General features: G+C 46.3%; 1 protein-coding gene across 1 annotated transcript in view; it reads right to left on the bottom strand.

The window, feature by feature from the left end:
* The window catches only part of LOC147021120 (uncharacterized), a 142,763-nt gene that overhangs the window by 40,627 nt on the left and 82,750 nt on the right, over positions 1 to 19,386 (bottom strand). Inside the window, exons 3-4 of the mRNA XM_085890886.1 lie at positions 13,331 to 13,404; positions 10,124 to 10,343 (exon numbers count right to left, since the gene is read on the bottom strand). Coding sequence (XP_085747012.1) covers positions 10,124 to 10,343; positions 13,331 to 13,404 — 294 coding nt within the window. The remainder of the gene's footprint in view (positions 1 to 10,123; positions 10,344 to 13,330; positions 13,405 to 19,386) is intronic.

Genomic DNA, 19,386 nt, shown 5'->3' with positions numbered 1-19,386 from the left:
AGTCGCCTGTGGCGTGGTCCCATCCCTCGGCAGATTACCCGTGCAAGTACCATAGGTATATCGACTTTCGGCGATTTACCCTATCTCACGCGGGTGGTCTGCGGACTGGGTGGTGGTGGGGTTAAACCCCCACCTGTGACTGGTTTCTGGCGGTAGTCCCAGGAGGGTCATGACTGAATTGTCCATCCAGTGGGCGATGCGGTCACGATTCGAGTTACGTGGCCGATCGCACGCGAATTCATAAATATATATATATATATATATATATATATATATATATATATATATATATATATATATACATACATATATATATATATATATATATATATATACATATATATATATACATTGATGTAAGCGACATTTTTTAATGATATGATGATGATAGGCTCGGATGATAGGGTAAGGGTTAAAATAGTGCTATATGGCATTAACTCCAAAATGGCCGATGTGTCCCAAACATCACTCCGCCTCGTGACGCCATATATATATATATATATATATATATATATATATATATATATATATATATATATATATATATATATACATATATATATATATATATATATATACATATATATATATATATACATATACATACATATATATATATATATATATATATATATACATACATATACATATATACATATACATACATATATATATATATATATATATATATATACATACATATATATATATATATATATATATATATATATATATATATATATATATATATATATATATATATATATATATATATATATATATATATATATATATATATATACATATATATATATATATATATACATATATATATATACATATATATATATATATATACATATATATATATATATATATACACATATACACACACACACATATTTTGTCTCAAAAGGACATTTATACATTGTAAAGGGCATCTCAAAAAGATGTGTAAAAACTGTATCTATCGATACTAAAATGGATGGAGTGTGATGAAGCGCTCCTACCCGATCTCAAATGGACATGAGTCCCGTACATGTGCAGACCAAAGCATTGCCTCCAACCCAGAGGCTTTAGCCCGGCCACTCATGTCAAAAGCCAGAGATTTGTCATCATTGGGTAACCATCAAACGAAGCCACCTATCCAGATTTCAGGCGAACTTACCCCTTTTATGAAGGTGCCTTTTCATATAAAAAATAAGGTTAAAAAAAAAAAATCAAAACATTGAAACAGCTTGGCACATGCACCTTGACCGCATGGCCAGAATATACTCCAACAAGACTGTCCCATTAGCATACACATGCCCCTCAGTGCAAAGGCTGAAGCACATGGACAATTAAACACACACATCCTAACCCCAAAGGGCCGGAATGCATGGCCATACAAGTGGACCCCTCCATTAGGAGTGAGTCCCCATGACTTCAACGGCATGCCATCCTGAATTTGGGCTTATTTACCCTCATCAGAATGAGGCATTGCAATGAAGAATGGCACACCATATAAATAATAATCTAACTAATGATAACCAGTCATCGTTTGAATGCAATTTGCACCCTCTGGCTGTAATGGTGAGCATTAACCAGAGATTATGTGTCACAGGGTAAAACCGTAAAGAACAAAAGCCTGTCTGCCACCCAAACGATGTTGAGTTGGAGGTGACTATTTGGTCTGCACATGTTTGAGATCGGGTGGGAACGTTTTGTCATGCTCCATACATTTTGGCCAACATCTCCACCTGATGGCACTTGCCTTCTGTTTTTTTTTGGTTTGCATTGGCAGGAACAATCGTCTGGGTGGCAGACAGGCTTTTGTTCTTTGCAGATTATGCGAGTTCACCTTGTGAGACAATCTGTGGCTGATGCTCACCATTACAACCACAGGGTGCTCATGGTATGTATGTGTATGTGTATGTATATATATATATATATATATATATATATATATATGTATATATATATATATATATATGCACATATATATATATATATATATATATATATATATATATATATATATACATATATATATATATATATACATATATATATTGTTGCGGATTCGCGCCCGCCGGCGTGCTGACGGCCACGTAACTCGAATCGCGGCACGTCGCCCACCGGACGGACAATCCAGTCGTGACCCTCTCGGACTAACGCCGGGAACCAGTCACGGGTGGACCTTTCGGTCTCACCGCGATCGAGCCAATCAGCCCCCGCGTGGGATAGGGTTGCTCGCCAAATTCGATCTACCTAAGTACCCACACGGAGGGTAGACCGGGCGGTCGCACCTCGCCGCAGGTCGACTTCGGACACGGGCCACTTAAGCGACCCGTTCCGTACTATCGGGATAACCGAGCGGTGTTATTCGTCGACCTCGACGGTTCGATTAATTATCGGGCGTATTCAGCCCACTACCAACCCTTTACGTGAAGCAAGATGAGGATTCAATGAGAGAAATGACGAAGCGAAGAGGGAAACAGTTCAACACAAAGCACATTTATTCGCGCTGAACGGAAAGCACACATATTCAATTCCACCAAATGCACACAGAAAAGAAAAACACAATGCAATTTACACAAAAAGCAAATGCGACAATGCAGATCTAATACCGATTACGCGAGCACACGGCAACACTTATACAATTTTACTTCACAGACGGCGCCGACAACACATACCCAAAACCAAGGAAAAGAATACCCTCAAGGATGAGGCGGGCCTGAGGCCGAGACCGGGTCGGGCCTACCCGTCTGGTGATGAGACGCGGAGCGGCGATGGTGCCTCAACTCCGCGGGCCTCGCGGGCAGTGTCTGGTAGGGGGTGGGAAAGGGGCCCCCTTGGTCGCACTATCTCAGCGCGGGGGGAAACAGGAGGGGGTTGCTGATGCTCGGGGTATAGAGGATTTTTATTGCCCCGCGACGAGCGTCTCCACCTCGGCCAGGTCGCGCTGTCGGCCTCCCTGGGGTGCAGCTCCCTGCACGACGCGAGCACCCCCTCGTCTGCCCTCGCCGCCTCTCCACAGCTCCGTCCCCTCCGCTCCGACTCCAACGCACACGACGACCAGCTCCTTCTTGCCAACTCCACCGCCCGCGAAGTCTTAACTCTCTGTTCCCTCTCGACTCTACTACTCACTGGACTGACGAACACGGTCGCTTATATCAGCCCCGTGGCTTCGCCCTCTCATCTTTGACCCCCTCCCTTCGACCTTTCACCTCGCTCCCCATTGGCCCGAGAAAAAGTGGGCGTGAATGCTTTTTGATCCATAAATTTGCATATATCGATCGCCCTCCAACGCCCTGGAGGCGGGGCCAAATCGCCCCTCGCTCACCGATTGGACGGCAAAAAGTGGGCGTGTGTCGTTTTTGATCCGTTTTTGAAGCACAAAATCCGTGATTTTGTACACGCTGTTCGGCGCGCGCCCTGCACGAGTCCAACACCGGTACCCACAGGCGGCGCAAGAACGGTGGCGATGCGACGGTTGCGAGGTGTGACGTGAAGGTCGTGGCGGTTGTGGTGAAGCGGCGTTGTGGTTGGTGGTTGATGTTGTGGTTGTGGTGGTAATCATGGCGGTTGGTCCAAAATAAAGATAGTTAAAGAAAAACGGCTATCCTGAAGAGTCGCAGCACGCATAAATGACATGTATTCCCACTAGACAACGGGTTTGGGCCTAACTACACATGTACTTACCGAGATACCTCACCTAAGGGACCTGAATGGTGGTTTGCGAATTTGGTAACCACAACAATATATATATATATATATATACATATATATATATATATATATATATATATATATATATATATATATATATATATATATATATATATATATATATATATATATATATATATACCACAAGGGGAAAACCAGAGATGTCAGGATAAGTCAATTTTGAAGAAACTGAAAAACAAAGTTTCAAGACTTTGGTGGACTGTTTAATAACTGTCATATAGATTTCTTTTCCAGTAAAAGGAAGAGTGATCATTGGCCGATCAAATTAAACATGTAGCATTTGCCAAGCTTCTGTGTTGTTTAATTTAAGAGCAAAGAACGAATCAATGTTGCAAACTGACATCACTGGTGATTCCCTTGTTTAATAATTGCCATGCAATTTTAACGGAGGATGTGTAGCAAATTCATGCTTGTTGGTTATTGGCATACATTACATGACTTTGGTGATCACAGATTATTTTTTTCAACATTAAACGGTCATTGTTTTTTTTGTTTGATTGGTGTTCAACGCCATACTCAAGGGTATTTCGCTTATATGACGACGGATTCTCCATTTCTTACTCCGTACTACTTATGATGGAAAACCGGGAGGAAACCAAGGATAAACCACCCCCGTGATAGCCGAGTCACCTCATGTGACTCCCTCATATACCTAAGCAGGTTGATTGGGCGGTGGGTACGTCGAATGAGGATGGGTACTCTGACGAGCTAACCATTAAGCCACGGCGTGGGTCCCATAAAAGTCACAATAAAGGTTTGACCAGGCTTGAACCATGATATGCACTAACTACGGAGCCCATGATATAACCAAATAGGCCATTGTAGTGCTCAGAGTTTATGCTGTGATAGTTTTACAACCTTTTATAACTTAGTTTCTCAACTCTGAATATTATGATGGAACAGTTAACATGAATGACGCAGAAAGCCAATCTTATCTGAGTGAAAACTTTAATTTTAATACTTTGCAGAACACAAAACCTGTGATCAAAAATAATAGATCCATGATATAACCAAATAGGCTATTGTAGTGCTCAGAGTTTATGCTGTGAAAGTTTTACAACCTTTCATTTTTTAGTTTCTCATCTCTGAATATTATGGTGGAACAGTTAACATGAATGAAAGGGAGATAACCAGGAGTAAAGTACTGACAACTCTGGGTTTCGACTTGTTCAGCTTTGACAACACTTGTTTTTTCATTGCACGGCTAAACTTTATACCATATAAATTATGTGACACCCCTGGTTATTTGTTAAAGTAATATTGTGAGAGGAAACCGAATGTTGCCAACTATTGGCAGGTGCAATAACCCTGAAATTTATAAAAAGTGCCATCACCGGTTTTCCCCTTGTGGTCTTCATATATATAAATATCTATCTATCTATAATTCCAGCAATCTCTGTGTGTGCGTGTGTCTGTCTGTCTGTCCGTCTGTTTGTCTGCGACCGCCGTTTCTCGCCAACCACCGGGCCGATCTGATTGAAACTTGCCAGGAATATTGCTCCGCGGATGTGCCTTTTCGAGGTTTGATGTCAATCGGACGAGCGGTTCCCAAGTTACGGCCATTTATCTGTCAACCAATGACAAGACACGGTGCTATGACATCATGAATGACGTCACACTAAATGTTTTTTCTTTTTTTTGCACGATTGACGGTCCGATCTGATTGAAACTTGCCAGGAATATTGTTGGGGATCCGCGGATGTGCCTTTTCGAGGTTAGATATTAATCGGACGAGCGTTTCCCAAGTTACGGCCATTTATCTGTCGACCAATATCTGCGAGAGAGGGGGACGGGAGAGGTGGGGATGAGAGTGGGGCGAGAGAGAGGGGGGCGAGAGAGAGGGGGGCGAGAGAGAGGGGGGCGAGAGAGGGGGCGAGAGAGGGGGCGAGAGAGGGGGCGAGAGAGGGGGCGCGAGAGAGGGGGCGCGAGAGAGGGGGCGCGAGAGAGGGGGCGCGAGAGAGGGGGCGCGAGAGAGGGGGCGAGAGAGGGGGGCGAGAGAGGGGGGCGAGAGAGTGGGGGCGAGAGAGGGGGGCGAGAGAGGGGGCGAGAGAGGGGGGCGAGAGAGGGGGGCGAGAGAGGGGGGCGAGAGAGGGGGGCGAGAGAGGGGGCGAGAGAGGGGGGAGAGAGAGGGGGCGAGAGAGAGGGGGCGAGAGAGAGGGGGCGAGAGAGAGGGGGCGAGAGAGAGGGGGGCGAGAGAGGGGGCGAGAGAGGGGGCGAGAGAGGGGCGAGAGAGGGGGCGAGAGAGGGGGGCGAGAGAGGGGGCGAGAGAGGGGGGCGAGAGAGGGGGCGAGAGAGGGGGGCGAGAGAGGGGGGCGAGAGAGGGGGGCGAGAGAGGGGGGCGAGAGAGGGGGGCGAGAGAGGGGGCGAGAGAGGGGGCGAGAGAGGGGGGCGAGAGAGGGGGGCGAGAGAGGGGGGCGAGAGAGGGGGCGAGAGAGGGGGCGAGAGAGGGGGCGCGAGAGGTGGCGCCGAGAGGGGGCGCGAGAGAGGGGGGCGCGAGAGAGGGGCGCGAGAGAGGGGCGCGAGAGAGGGGCGCGAGAGAGGGGGGGCGCGAGAGAGGGGGGCGAGAGAGGGGGCGAGAGAGGGGGGCGAGAGAGGGGGGCGAGAGAGAGGGGGCGAGAGAGGGGGCGAGAGAGAGGGGGCGAGAGAGGGGGCGCGAGAGAGGGGGGCGAGAGAGGGGGCGAGAGAGGGGGCGAGAGAGGGGGCGAGAGAGGGGGCGAGAGAGGGGGCGAGAGAGAGAGGGGGCGAGAGAGAGAGGGGGCGAGAGAGGGGGGCGAGAGAGGGGGGCGAGAGAGGGGGGCGAGAGAGGGGGCGAGAGGGGGGCGAGAGGGGGCGAGAGAGGGGGCGAGAGAGGGGGCGAGAGAGGGGGCGAGAGAGGGGGCGAGAGAGGGGGCGAGAGAGGGGGGCGAGAGAGGGGGGCGAGAGAGGGGGGCGAGAGAGGGGGGCGAGAGAGGGGGCGAGAGAGTGGGGCGAGAGAGGGGGGCGAGAGAGGGGGCGAGAGAGGGGGGCGAGAGAGGGGGCGAGAGAGGGGGGCGAGAGAGGGGGGCGAGAGAGGGGGCGAGAGAGGGGGCGAGAGAGGGGGCGAGAGAGAGGGGGCGAGAGAGGGGGGCGAGAGAGGGGGCGAGAGAGGGGGGCGAGAGAGAGGGGGCGAGAGAGGGGGGCGAGAGAGAGGGGGCGAGAGAGAGGGGGGCGAGAGAGAGGGGGCGAGAGAGAGGGGGCGAGAGAGAGGGGGCGAGAGAGAGGGGGCGAGAGAGAGGGGGCGAGAGAGAGGGGGGCGAGAGAGAGGGGGGCGAGAGAGAGGGGGGCGAGAGAGAGGGGGCGAGAGAGAGGGGGCGAGAGAGAGGGGGCGAGAGAGAGGGGGCGAGAGAGAGGGGGCGAGAGAGAGGGGGCGAGAGAGAGGGGGCGAGAGAGAGGGGGCGAGAGAGAGGGGGGCGAGAGAGAGGGGGCGAGAGAGAGGGGGCGAGAGAGAGGGGGCGAGAGAGAGGGGGCGAGAGAGAGGGGGCGAGAGAGAGGGGGCGAGAGAGAGGGGGCGAGAGAGAGGGGGCGAGAGAGAGGGGGGTGAGAGAGAGGGGGCGAGAGAGAGGGGGGCGAGAGAGAGGGGGGGCGAGAGAGAGGGGGCGAGAGAGAGGGGCGAGAGAGAGGGGGCGAGAGAGAGGAGCGAGAGAGAGGAGCGAGAGAGAGGGGGCGAGAGAGGGGGTGAGAGAGGGGGGCGAGAGAGGGGGCGAGAGAGGGGGGCGAGAGAGGGGGGCGAGAGAGGGGGGCGAGAGTGGGGAGCGAGACTGGGGAGCGAGAGTGGGGGGCGAGAGAGGGGTTAGTGGCGAGGGGAAGGGGGTGTTCTGGACATGTGTTTGATTGGGGGACGGGAGGGAAAGTTGTGGGGGGAGGGGAGGATGGTCCTCTTCTGTTGGCATTAGGACAGGATTGAACAAAATTGGATATGTTAAAACAGCACGTTCAAACGGGTCACACTATGCAACGCCCAGAAACATCCGTGGGGGTGGATGGGCTTTGTGAGGAGGTAAGTGTGATGGAAGGGGAAGGGAAAGAAGAGCATTTTCCTTCAATCACCTTAATTTAATTCCACACATACGATAAGCTCGAGAATCTCTTAACCTGAAACGAATTGTGGAATTGATTTGAGCAGCAGTTCTAACTGCTTTAAAAATATATTTTTTAAAGATTACATTTGTCCAAGTCACACATTCTTTGACACCATTTACTCTCCTCGACCTCTGGAGAGTTGGATGGTGGTGGAGGGGATTTGGGAGGAGGATAGCATGAGCGGAGGTGAAGGGAAGGCAGTGTGAGGGGAGAGAAGGAGAAGGCAACAAGAGAGGAGGGGAAGCCAGCGTTAGGGGCAGGGAGGCACTATTAGGGGAGGGGAAGGCAGTGTGAGGGGAGGGGAAGGCAGCGTGAGGGAGGGGGAAGGCAGCGTGAGGGAGGGGGAAGGCAGCGTGAGGGAGGGGGAAGGCAGCGTGAGGGAGGGGAAGGCAGCGTGAGGGAGGGGGAAGGCAGCGTGAGGGAGGGGGAAGGCAGCATGAGGGAGGGGGAAGGCAGCGTGAGGGAGGGGGAAGGCAGCGTGAGGGAGGGGGAAGGCAGCGTGAGGGAGGGGGAAGGCAGCGTGAGGGAGGGGGAAGGCAGCGTGAGGGAGGGGGAAGGCAGCGTGAGGGAGGGGGAAGGCAGCGTGAGGGAAGGGGAAGGCAGCGTGAGGGAAGGGGAAGGCAGCGTGAGGGAAGGGGAAGGCAGCATGAGGGAAGGGGAAGGCAGCGTGAGGGAAGGGGAAGGCAGCGTGAGGGAAGGGGAAGGCAGCGTGAGGGAAGGGGAAGGCAGCGTGAGGGACGGGCAAGGCAGCGTGAGGGGAGGGGAAGGCGGCGAGAGGGAAGGGGAAGGCAGCGTGAGGGAAGGGGAAGGCAGCGTGAGGGAAGGGGAAGGAAGCGTGAGGGGAGGGGAAGGCAGCGCGAGGGGAGGGGAAGGCAGCGTAAGGGGAGGGGAAGGCAGCATAAGGGGAGGGGAAGGCAGCATAAGGGGAGGGGGAGAAAGCATGAGTGGAGGGGGAGAAAGCATGAGTGGAGGGGAGAAAGCATGAGTGGAGGGGGAGAAAGCATGAGTGGAGGGGGAGAAAGCATGAGTGGAGGGGCAGGCAGCATGAGGAGAGGGGAAGGCAGTGTGAGGGGAGCGGGAGAAAGCATGAGTGGAGGGGGAGCAGCATGAGGGGAGGGGAAGGCAGTGTGAGGGGAAGGGAAAGCAGCGTGAGGGGAAGGGAAAGCAGCGTGAGGGGAAGGGAAGGCAGTGTGAGGGGAGGGGGAGGCGAGGCAGTGTATCAGGGCATAACCAGGGCGATAAAACATGCCAAAGCAACAATGTCTTCTTTTTAACCGCCGTGTTCTCTATAAAACTGGAACGGAGCATTTAAAAATTAAATTAAAGCTTTGCTACCTTCCTGGCAAAGGCCTGCCTGCATGAATGCCCCCTCCCTCCCCCTCAACCATATACACATTCCTCCCACCTCCTCGCGATGCATGCTAACCGTGCACGAGCACTGGAGATATACTCATCCTTTCACTCACACACATGCACGGATTTCCAAAAACACGCACTACACGGTGGCACGTCCCACGTGGCTTCGATTCTGCAGCACGTCCACTCCCCACGTGTGGAAGCACATGGTTCGTGAGACGGCTGCATAACCTCGTCCGCAGCACCATACACCCAGGTGTGAGTTTGAGTTAGAGTTCAGATCGCCTGCGAAATCCATGCAACGCACACACGTAACCAAGCATGCAGGAATGCACACACCCCACAGAGAGTCATTTCTACATGTACCCATTTGCACCATGTCCATGTGTTGGAGGCATGATGGACTGAATCACCGAATGTCAAGCATGGACTTCACAAACTGCTATGTGTGTGCAACAAACCAGCCAAGTAGATTAATTGGCTTTCATTCTCCCCTTTTGTGAATACAAGATCCACATTAATGGAAAAGGAAGGTGACAGATAACAGAAGAGAAACATACTGACAATGAGATGATGGTGAAATGAACAATTCCACAAACAAGCATGTGGGTGAACAAACAAAGACAGGGAAAGGAGGGGGGGTGCGGGATTAGCAAAATCTGCAGGAAAGAGGAGTGGGTGTTGAGAGGATTAACAAGGGTCCAAAAGATAACAGGGTTCGTTTATACAGGTATTCACTTCTGAAAGCAGATGGTCATGGGACAGACTTCCATATATTTAATTATTCATTTATTTTGTTCAATATAATTATTACAGGACAATAAAAACTTTTTGAATTCCTGACCATTTTATGCCATACAAAAACATCAGATTGATCACTCAGGCTGGAAAAAAAACAAGAGGTTAATCAGGCTTGAGACATCCTGGGTCTGGTTACCTTGCAATTGATGCGGCGACATTGCCAGTGGGCCTGTTCCGCCCGTCATGGCTGCCGTCAGTTCTTGGAGGCCTCCGAGACCCACTGCAGGGATGCTGAGCAGGAAGCCTTGCTGCGGAGCTGCTCCTCCATGCTGCCCTCCAAGAAGAAACCCACCTGGCATTGCACCAGCCGTCGATGCTGCTACCATGCTAAAAGGCAGCAGAAAAGGTGCTGCTACCTAAGAAGAAGAAAAAGACGAAGACAAAAAAAGTGCAGCATACAATATTACTTGTCATTTTACTGTTTTCGTAAAATATTGCGAAACTATGCATGGAAAGATTTGGGATGATGTAAAGAAGACACCGGGCAGTCTGATTAACCTGCTGCACTCTACTATTTGATGCAAAGAATAGCAGCGAGGAGCTCGTCAGGTCAGGCAAACTGTGGTGCATTGGGACATGGGCGCTTAATATTATTGGCCAAGAAAAGCTGGGAGAGACGGGATGTCTCAATGCCCCACGGTTCCCCTATATTATGCTATATGAACTCTGAGACTGGATTTTGATCTCATTCCACGTGACATGATCGATGTGTTTTATTATTGCATTCATCAACTTTTCAAGCTTTGCAACAACAAATCAGGAATCAAGGCAGTGACATTTGAGAGTGCATGGGGGTGGCATGTTTCAGCAATGTTTTTATGTACAATTTAACCACAAAAGCACAATTCTGTTGCCATTGTTTGAAAGGTGTCCTTTTCTTCTGTCTCTTTTTATTTTTAAATAAAAAGTGGGGCACAAAGCTGTCCTGCTAGCCCAGGACAATTTTCTTTTCTTTTCTTTTGGACCTTGTGGAAATCGTACTGGATTGCCACAGATTCGATTCAAACCACAGTGCCAGAAAAGCTAAAGATCAAAGCCCGTATACGAGTGGGAATTTGAGGCTCGAGTATTCCCTAAGCCTCCCTGTGGATATTGTATTGTCTACAAGACATAGAATGATAGCGTTATGTGTAAGGGATGGATTCTATAAGACTTGTATTTACGCAGCATTTATGAAGCAATGACTAACATGCATAATTATCTAACCCGATGAGCATTGCAACATGTATAAAACATTAGTTATCGTGTAATTTGGACGAGTCGTGTGGGCACTGTTGGTGCCAGTCTAAAAGGCTTAAATGTCTGGAAAGTGGGGAATGGATACCCAATCACACTAGATACCCTAATGAAGGTGTGTTTTGCGTTCCCATGTCCCCCGACTTCTTGTACTTTTGACCTTTGTTCCACCATGCCACTCCTCTCTATAACTCCTGAGAAAACTTGATAACCTTGTGAAACTCTCCATAACCTTTGAGAACCTGAAGGTGGTACAACGCAGCCTTCGGGCCGTCCTAATAGTATTGTGATGGCTCTTCATTGGATGAACTGGCAGATGCCACTAGGGGTTTGGAGATAAAAAAAAAATTAAAAAATCAGCAGCGAAGAGCGAGTTATCATGGTTGTCGAGGTCGTTGTAAGAGAGAATCAATTCAGAGTCTCATGGAAGCTGGTGTCAGAGGAGCAGAGTGCCTGGTGTCAGGGTCCAGTAGTCCATATGGTGAGTCAGGTGTGGTCCGATATCGCCCTACTGAGACTGGTCACACGCTGCTGCGGGAGAGTCACAATGTCCCAGGTGTATACACCGTCTCTGCCCCCATCTTAGTGCAGAATCCCCCAAACCCAAGGGTTTCACTTCCCCAAATTAATTCACACTATTTGCTGGTGACATCTTTCATCCCTTTCGAATGTCTGTGTTTGTTCCAGAGCCTCGCCATAAATTCTCAGGGTGAGTTTACAAAGGTTTATCGGAATAAATAATTTCTCTTGGTAATTCTGGAGATTTTGTGGCCTTGGGTTTTATCTTGGATTTTTCAGTATTTGAGATTTTCTTTGTTAAGAACTTGTTTGTACATCAAGTCTTACGCCAACCTTTGTTTATGAACTTGTTTTTGTTAATAAAAGTTGCGTGTGAAACTCCATGACTGCGGTCGTGTGTCGAGGTTTATAAATCAATAATTATTCGGCTATCTGAGCCATTTTCGCTGGCTTCCGTATCTGCCAAACATCTGCTCATGGTTCATGATGCTGTAGTCCAAAGTTAAAACGCCAAATACTGTGTTAATTCGTCCATTGTCTAATAATTTCCCTATAATTCACATAAAAATATAATGAAATCTGCTAATGTCCTTGTGCTGCATGAAAAGCTCCACAATGAGCAGAAGATGGCAGAAAAATGGATTTGCAAATTAGTCATCTCGTGACCTGTGGACAAGGTCGGAGGCGAGGGACATTAAAATGAGGTCCAACCGACCGACCGACTGTCGGAATAAATATACAAAAGTCCATGTACTTTTGTGTACGTGATATTTCAAAAACCGTTGAACATTTCACTTTCATATTGCAAATATCTATTCCTCATGACATTATCTCAACCTGATTAGATCACGACTGTGATTGGCTCAATTCTGCTGCTATGGCAACCATCTCGGTAACTTGGCTTGTGCACGCGATATTTCAAAAACTGTTGAAGATTTAGTTTTCATATTACACAGATCTATTTCCTCATACCACCCAAAAAGGCAGTGGACCGAGAGTATCATCTCCTTGTTGTAAATTCAGATTCGAGCGAAGTCGATGACGCGACATTGCAAATCCCCACGCTTCTCACCTAAAGCAAAGTTGAAAGACGGCAAAAAGTTCCACCAAGAATGACCCAATAGCAAATAAAGAGTTCAAAATATCTTCTGTTCTTACCCTTATGATCCAAAAAATCCAGAAAACCGTTACATGTTTTATGCGTCCTCCAAAGTTTCATTTTAAAAAATGTTTAAAAATATGCCGGTACATTGCATTTTCGGGGATTTGACGTATTGACCCCACCCAAGGGGGCAGGGCCAAAATGATACTGCCCTCACACCTTCTTGCCATGTGATGATCATAACTACTAAGTTTGGTGAATTTCTGCATGACCGTTTAGGAGGAAATAGTGTGACGGACGGACAGACAGACAGACATATAGACCGATGGAGCAGATTACAATACTTCCCCCTTTTTTCTAAAAGCATGGGGATAACAACAACAATATAAAATACTTAATTACCATCATATATTCGTAACCAAGTGAGATGTTAAATAATCCATTTCAAATGAGGGAAACAATGAGTGAAAAGAAAGCCATACACACCTGTGGGGCAGTGCCGGTCATGTGAGTGGACTCTGCAATCTCTGTGGATGTCTTCCCTGGAGATCCCACAGACTCTGAATAATGCAGATCAGAATATAACAAAAAGTGTCCATCAGAAGTCATTTGATTTACATTTTGGATAGTCCTCCCAAGCCTTTGGGCAATTGATCACAGGAAAAAAACATTTTTGAGATCTGCAGAATGATGATAACTCACACCAGCAGCACCCTCCACGAAAGGCAGAAAAGCTTCGATATAGAGCAATAAGTCACAAAGTGGTTTCCAACTGTGTACAACAATATGATGTTGTGTATTTGGTATAGTTAGGACAACTTGTTTCATTTCAAAATTTGAGAATGAAAATCAAAGGTGTATTTATTTATATGAGGTCTCATGGGGTGGTCTTGAGGTATGCACATTCGCCTGGGTTTGAATCTCAGCACAGCTATAAACTGTCATCCTGGTATTTTGCAAGAGGGGCAAGGCATTAATGTGTGTGCTGTCCATCGGATGGACGACAAATATTATGGACTATGTGTGGCAGACTTGGGTTGTAATGGTGAGTGTGTCCGCTCAGAGTCTAGGAGATCGCTGGTTCGAAATCCGACTGAACCATACCAAAGCCTTTTAAAATGGTATGTGCTTTTTCCTTGCTTGACATTCAGCATTTCTAAGGATAACAGCACAGACAATCCCAATCGGTTGGCATCCATGTGGAGGAGGAATTCCTCCTTGGGAAATGCCCCACTGCCTGATGGCACTTTCCCCCAAGCTCAGTGGCCGTGTTTGTCTTGTCTAACAGTCCTGTGTTGCGTCTCATGTATTCATCTGTATGTCCACCTGCGTGAGAAGTGTGTGCGGTAGCTCCACTATGAGCCTTAGATCCTGTAAAAATAACAGTGTGCCAGCATTAGTTAAAGAGGACATTGAAGATCTCACGGTGTCCTTCGCAAAGAGTCGGTGAGCTATCACCGGCACCCTGAACAAATTACAAAGCCCTGCCCTCACCTGCAGGAGGCACCGCATCAGCAGAACAGCTATACCCCCCAGCAAATAATGCTACCAGCAGTCAAGAGCTGCATTCAAAATAAGAAGAAAACGTCTGATAGGAAATACTAAAAGCAAAGAGTAAACGTATCATAAAAATGGTGCCGCATCTTGCGCATTCGGGGAAAAGCATAATTTTTTTTTGAGAAACGAGAGAAACAATGTATTTCATTAAAGTTTGTGCGTTGATTACAAAAATTGATCGTGTTTTGTTCCATCTCTAAGACAAACAGAAATGTCTCGTAAACAACGGCTGAAGAACAAAAAAGCCACAAAAAATATTAATCGACTTCATGACTATCATCAACAACCGATCCCTCCATCTCCCAAATAACATTCTGCCCCCCCCACCCCGAACTCACGCCCCCCTCCCCCTCCTCAACATGCTGCTCGCCAATCTCTCGCAACAAAAGAGAGCCTTTGCAACCTGACAACTCTGCAATTTTCCCATCTTCTCTGACTGCCACTTTTCACCACACATGGGGTTACCAGCAATCACTGCTCGACGTGTCCATGCTGGTTTGCTGCATGTCAAGCAGTTTTGTCTGTTGATGCTGGCACACACAGGCTGGCTGAAGCTGTGACTAAGATTCATAGATGAATGATCCGTATACATATAACTGAGAAGATTTTAATACATGAAGTTGTGTGACACAGCCAGAAGCCAATTCATTGCGTAATTAAGATGAATAGTGCAGAAGCAGTGGGAATTGACGTGCAGCGGAAGAGTGGAGGTTGGAATGCAACGGTAAACAATATGTGACTGCAGAGGTGTGTTCAGTTACCAAGTTTCTTGTGGAGCACTCACCAAAAAGCTTAAGCACTCAAGCAAGCGTTCCATCCAGAACGGCTGGTTTGGCAAGTGCGAGCTTCGAGGCTCGAACCGCCCCTTAAAAATGAGCTGTGTCGATTTCACAATTAAATAAACTAAATATACAAATAAAAATATAATTCCAAGAAAATAATGTCATAAATTTTTTTAAATTATTAATTCACAATTGTAAACCATTCTTACTTAATTGGAATTATTTCTGGCTTTGATGATGAAGGCAACAACACCTTTATAACGTATATCAATAAATAAATAATTCAAAGTTGTGTGTTCGTAGTGGAGATGGTAAAGTGTATATAAATAAATAAATAATTCAAAGTTGATTGCTGGTGGGAAAGATGGTAAAGTGTATCATAAATAAATAATGGTCCCAAAAGCACATGCAGTAAGTACCGTACAATCCTGTACTATTCCCTTCGATAATGAATAATTGTTTTAACTAAAATCCCATATTGGCTCCCATCCCAAAATCGTTTGACATCCCTCATGCCCGGATATTATTGCATCCGCAGGCTGGATATGAAAGAAATGCATCCAGTCATTTTTGAGTCGAAGCTCCGGACGGACAAGATCCCAAATAAGCCCCCAGCCGGGCTGGCAACACATCGGGGGCTAAAAATGAGTGAAGATGCGGCTGGGAGGGGGGGGGGACAATGGAGACAATGAGATGTTAGTGCAGCAAAAGTGGTTTATTGGAAAGATGTGGATTGACTTGGGGTAGGAGCCTGTAAGGTGCAGCATGCAGTGGTGGCAGTGCAGTCAGTGGAGTAGAGATGGTTGTTATATAGTCGGAGATATGCGATAAAGGTGCAACAGGAAATGTTGCAGGTACAGTAGAGGTGGTTTTGGTGGAACAATATTCATAATAAAATCTTTGATGATAAAAAAAAAAATTCCCGACCAAACTTCGATTTATCAATTGGAAGCGGTACGACGTTTCCAAATGAAGCTGTGGCTACGCAACCGTAAACTTTGCTTCTTTTGGAGGCTCGTTTTGAACATGTTTATGCACACTGTAAGAATCCCAAGTTCCTCAATTCGTTTTGACAATTGATTTGGCACAAAGTTTCTGCAGCTGGTCCCACTTTAGTCAAATGAAAATCAAACAACACAGTGTTACGCACCTTCATTCAAGACCGATTTTACAATGGTCGCACAAACATGTCAGATAAACTGAATGTATGCATTTCCTGGCATATTATGGCAATGAAATAGCATTCCCTCTGCAACTTCATGATTTACAAATCACTCCATCTCCAGCAACTTATACCAATAGTCACTTTGACTTGTCACGACCGATGAAAGTACCGTAAGTTTGGCATACAAGTCATTGCCTTTTTCTCGAAAAGCCGGGCCTCAACTTGTACTCAGAATCGATTTATCTATGGTTTAAGACAATGAATTGCATGAATGAAAAAAAATGTATTGCAAAGTGTGATATTTTCTGAAATAAATTGTGTAATTGAAAATACTTGACAGCAACTTTCCACGACGACGTGGATGCGTTCCTAGAAAGTGTGACATGAGACATTCCCATGGACGTCATGTTATAATTGGGGGGGGGGAGGGGGGATGCATTCCCAGGGCACATTTTCAGTCACCCAAATATAACTTTAACCTCACTATCTACATACTAGAGACAAATATTAAACAAGCTTTGGGACTTCAAACTTTGCTGCTGAAGACCAGGCACATCTCACAGTTTGCTTGGAGTAGAAATAGGCAAAATTTAAATCTTCCTCCATCAAACTGAATTAGTGTCATGCAGATCAGAGGCAAAGCAAGGAGCTTTGCCATTTATTTGCAAGAGTTCTTCAAAAACGCCATGGAGTTTATCTTCTAGTAAATGATAAAGAACAGGGAATTTGATTAAATGCCTCCCATCTCTGAAGGCATTGCTCTGCCACACACACTTGATGCCATCAGCTTACAAATTGTTGGGAGGGGTACTCGGCCCATGTCAGGACATGTGCTGTGGCGTTTTCACGATTAATAAACTTGATGTTATTTAAGTGGACCAAGAGAAGATAATCACAAGGTGACAAGTCTGGACCCTTTGGGGGGTGATTTCAAACTTCCCGATCAATATCCGATATGGCGTTGTCGTGTTCATATTTGCCGTGTGATGGTGAGAAATATAGTGCAATGAAGTCACGACCTGAGACTGTATGGCACACCTGATGTATTTCTCAACCCTTCATTGTGTAACGAGTCATTGTCATACTTATTAAGCCTCCTCTTATAGCATAGGTGGGAGGCTTATTGCTGTTGTGCAGTTTGTTGCTACAATTTGCACCCTCAAATTCTTAATGGTACCATAGAGTTTCTTAGACCCCGAGGAGCACTAAAGCAACACTTACAATTTTTTTTTTGTTTGTTTGATTTTTTTTGGGGGGGGGGGGGTGGGGGGGGTAGGGGTTCTTCCTGCACCCCAACACTCCCAATTTCCAAGCTATCAATTTCCAAGCTGTATCTCAGAGCTGGCTGGTACTTTTAGAACAAAACTTTCCATCAACAATATGAATAGATAGTACGCGAGGTTGACATATTCTATTTTTAACACTGACCTAATTTTAAGGTCATTACCTAATGATAGACATTTTAACATTTTTCACCATAACTCAACTAAAGTCTGTCTGATCAGAATTAAATTGCCTTCCCTAAATAGACTAGAACAACGCGTATTTATGCTTAATTGACATCATACCCCTCTGGGTTAAAAGTCAAGGTCTTACACCCCAAATAATATTAAACTGCCATTTAGGTTTTTCTCCCTTCTTATCTACCAAAGGCAGAGGACTTTTGGAATGAAATTTTGCCTCAATAATGGGAATACAAAGTACGTGGCTGAAACATAATTTTTCAAAGACCTATTTTTAAGGTCATGACCTAATTATAGACATTTTAAACATTTTCATCAGAACTCGACTAAAGGTTGTCCGATTGGACCAACATTGCACTCACGTGATCGCCGAGAGCAAGGTGCATTTATGCATAATTTCCATCATACCCCTCCAGGTTAAAGGTGAAGGTCTTACATCTGTAGGAGTACTAAACCGCCGTTTAGGTTTTTCTCCCTTTTCCTGCCAATTTCAGAGACGTATCTCAGATCCAGCTGGGACTTTTGAAATTATTTTTTTGCCTCAATAACGCGAATAAAAAAATGTGGACGCAATTTTTTTTGCCCTTGACCTAATTTTAAGGTCATGACATAATTATAGACATTTTAACATTTTTCACCAAAACTTGATTAAGGTTTGTCTGATCAGAACGAAATTGCCCTCTCCAGATAGCCTAGAGTAAGGTGCATTTACGTTGAATTTACATCATTCCACTCCAGGTTAAAGGTCAAGGTCAAATGGTGCTCCGGAAAAAAAAAAAAACACGTTTTTTTAATGTCATCATGCAATTTTCCAATGCAGAATCTCAAAGACTGCTTGGCCTTCCAAATTTCATTGCATCATAATAGTGTACCTGCATTGAGGTTGTGCACATGATGTTTGATTAATGTATTTGACCTTCCTTTTTTCAGATTGTGACCTAATTACCAAAAAAACCCACCTTTCTGATTGCAACTTGAATAATTTTCCTCCAATTTTCATGATGTTGAGGTTTATGGATAGATTGTAGATGGGGACACATTTTCTTTATTTACACTCTATCCCTTCAATGTTGAAGGACAAGGTCATAATGTGGTAAAAAAAAAACTATGGCTGTCATTGTATCGTGAGCCAAGGGTAAATCATGGGCGATCGCCAAGGGTAAGACTTCCCCGGTTGCAATCTCAGATATCTAGTTGTGCATTAATGGTTTTCTCACGTTGAAGAAATTATAGATGAATTGAATCATTAACGTTGCAAAACACTGTTGATTGATGCCACAGAAAAAAAAAAACACCACAAGTTTGCTGGCATAAGACTGCCCCATTATTATGTTTGTTGCTGTTGCTATGGCAACAATTGTCACCACTCCATGCTGGCTCGCTTTGACTCTAGCATGAAATGATGGACCCAGACCTCTCCCTTCCTCTGGTAGTATTTCAAGAGCTGTTAAAATGGCCACATGAGTTGTCTTTTGATCAAATGCGATGCTCTTTGGTACCTACCTTGCATCAAGGCAATTCCACAAAATGAGTTGTTCAACATGTTTAATGTTTGCTTGAATGTTCACATTCGGT

This window comes from Eptatretus burgeri, chromosome 8 (assembly GCF_056783735.1).
Source record: "Eptatretus burgeri isolate ZD-2024b chromosome 8, Ebu_testis_v1, whole genome shotgun sequence".
Lineage (NCBI taxonomy): Eukaryota > Metazoa > Chordata > Myxini > Myxiniformes > Myxinidae > Eptatretus > Eptatretus burgeri.
The sequence above is the reverse complement of the archived record's forward strand: the minus strand, read 5'-3'. Positions and strand labels throughout refer to the sequence as shown.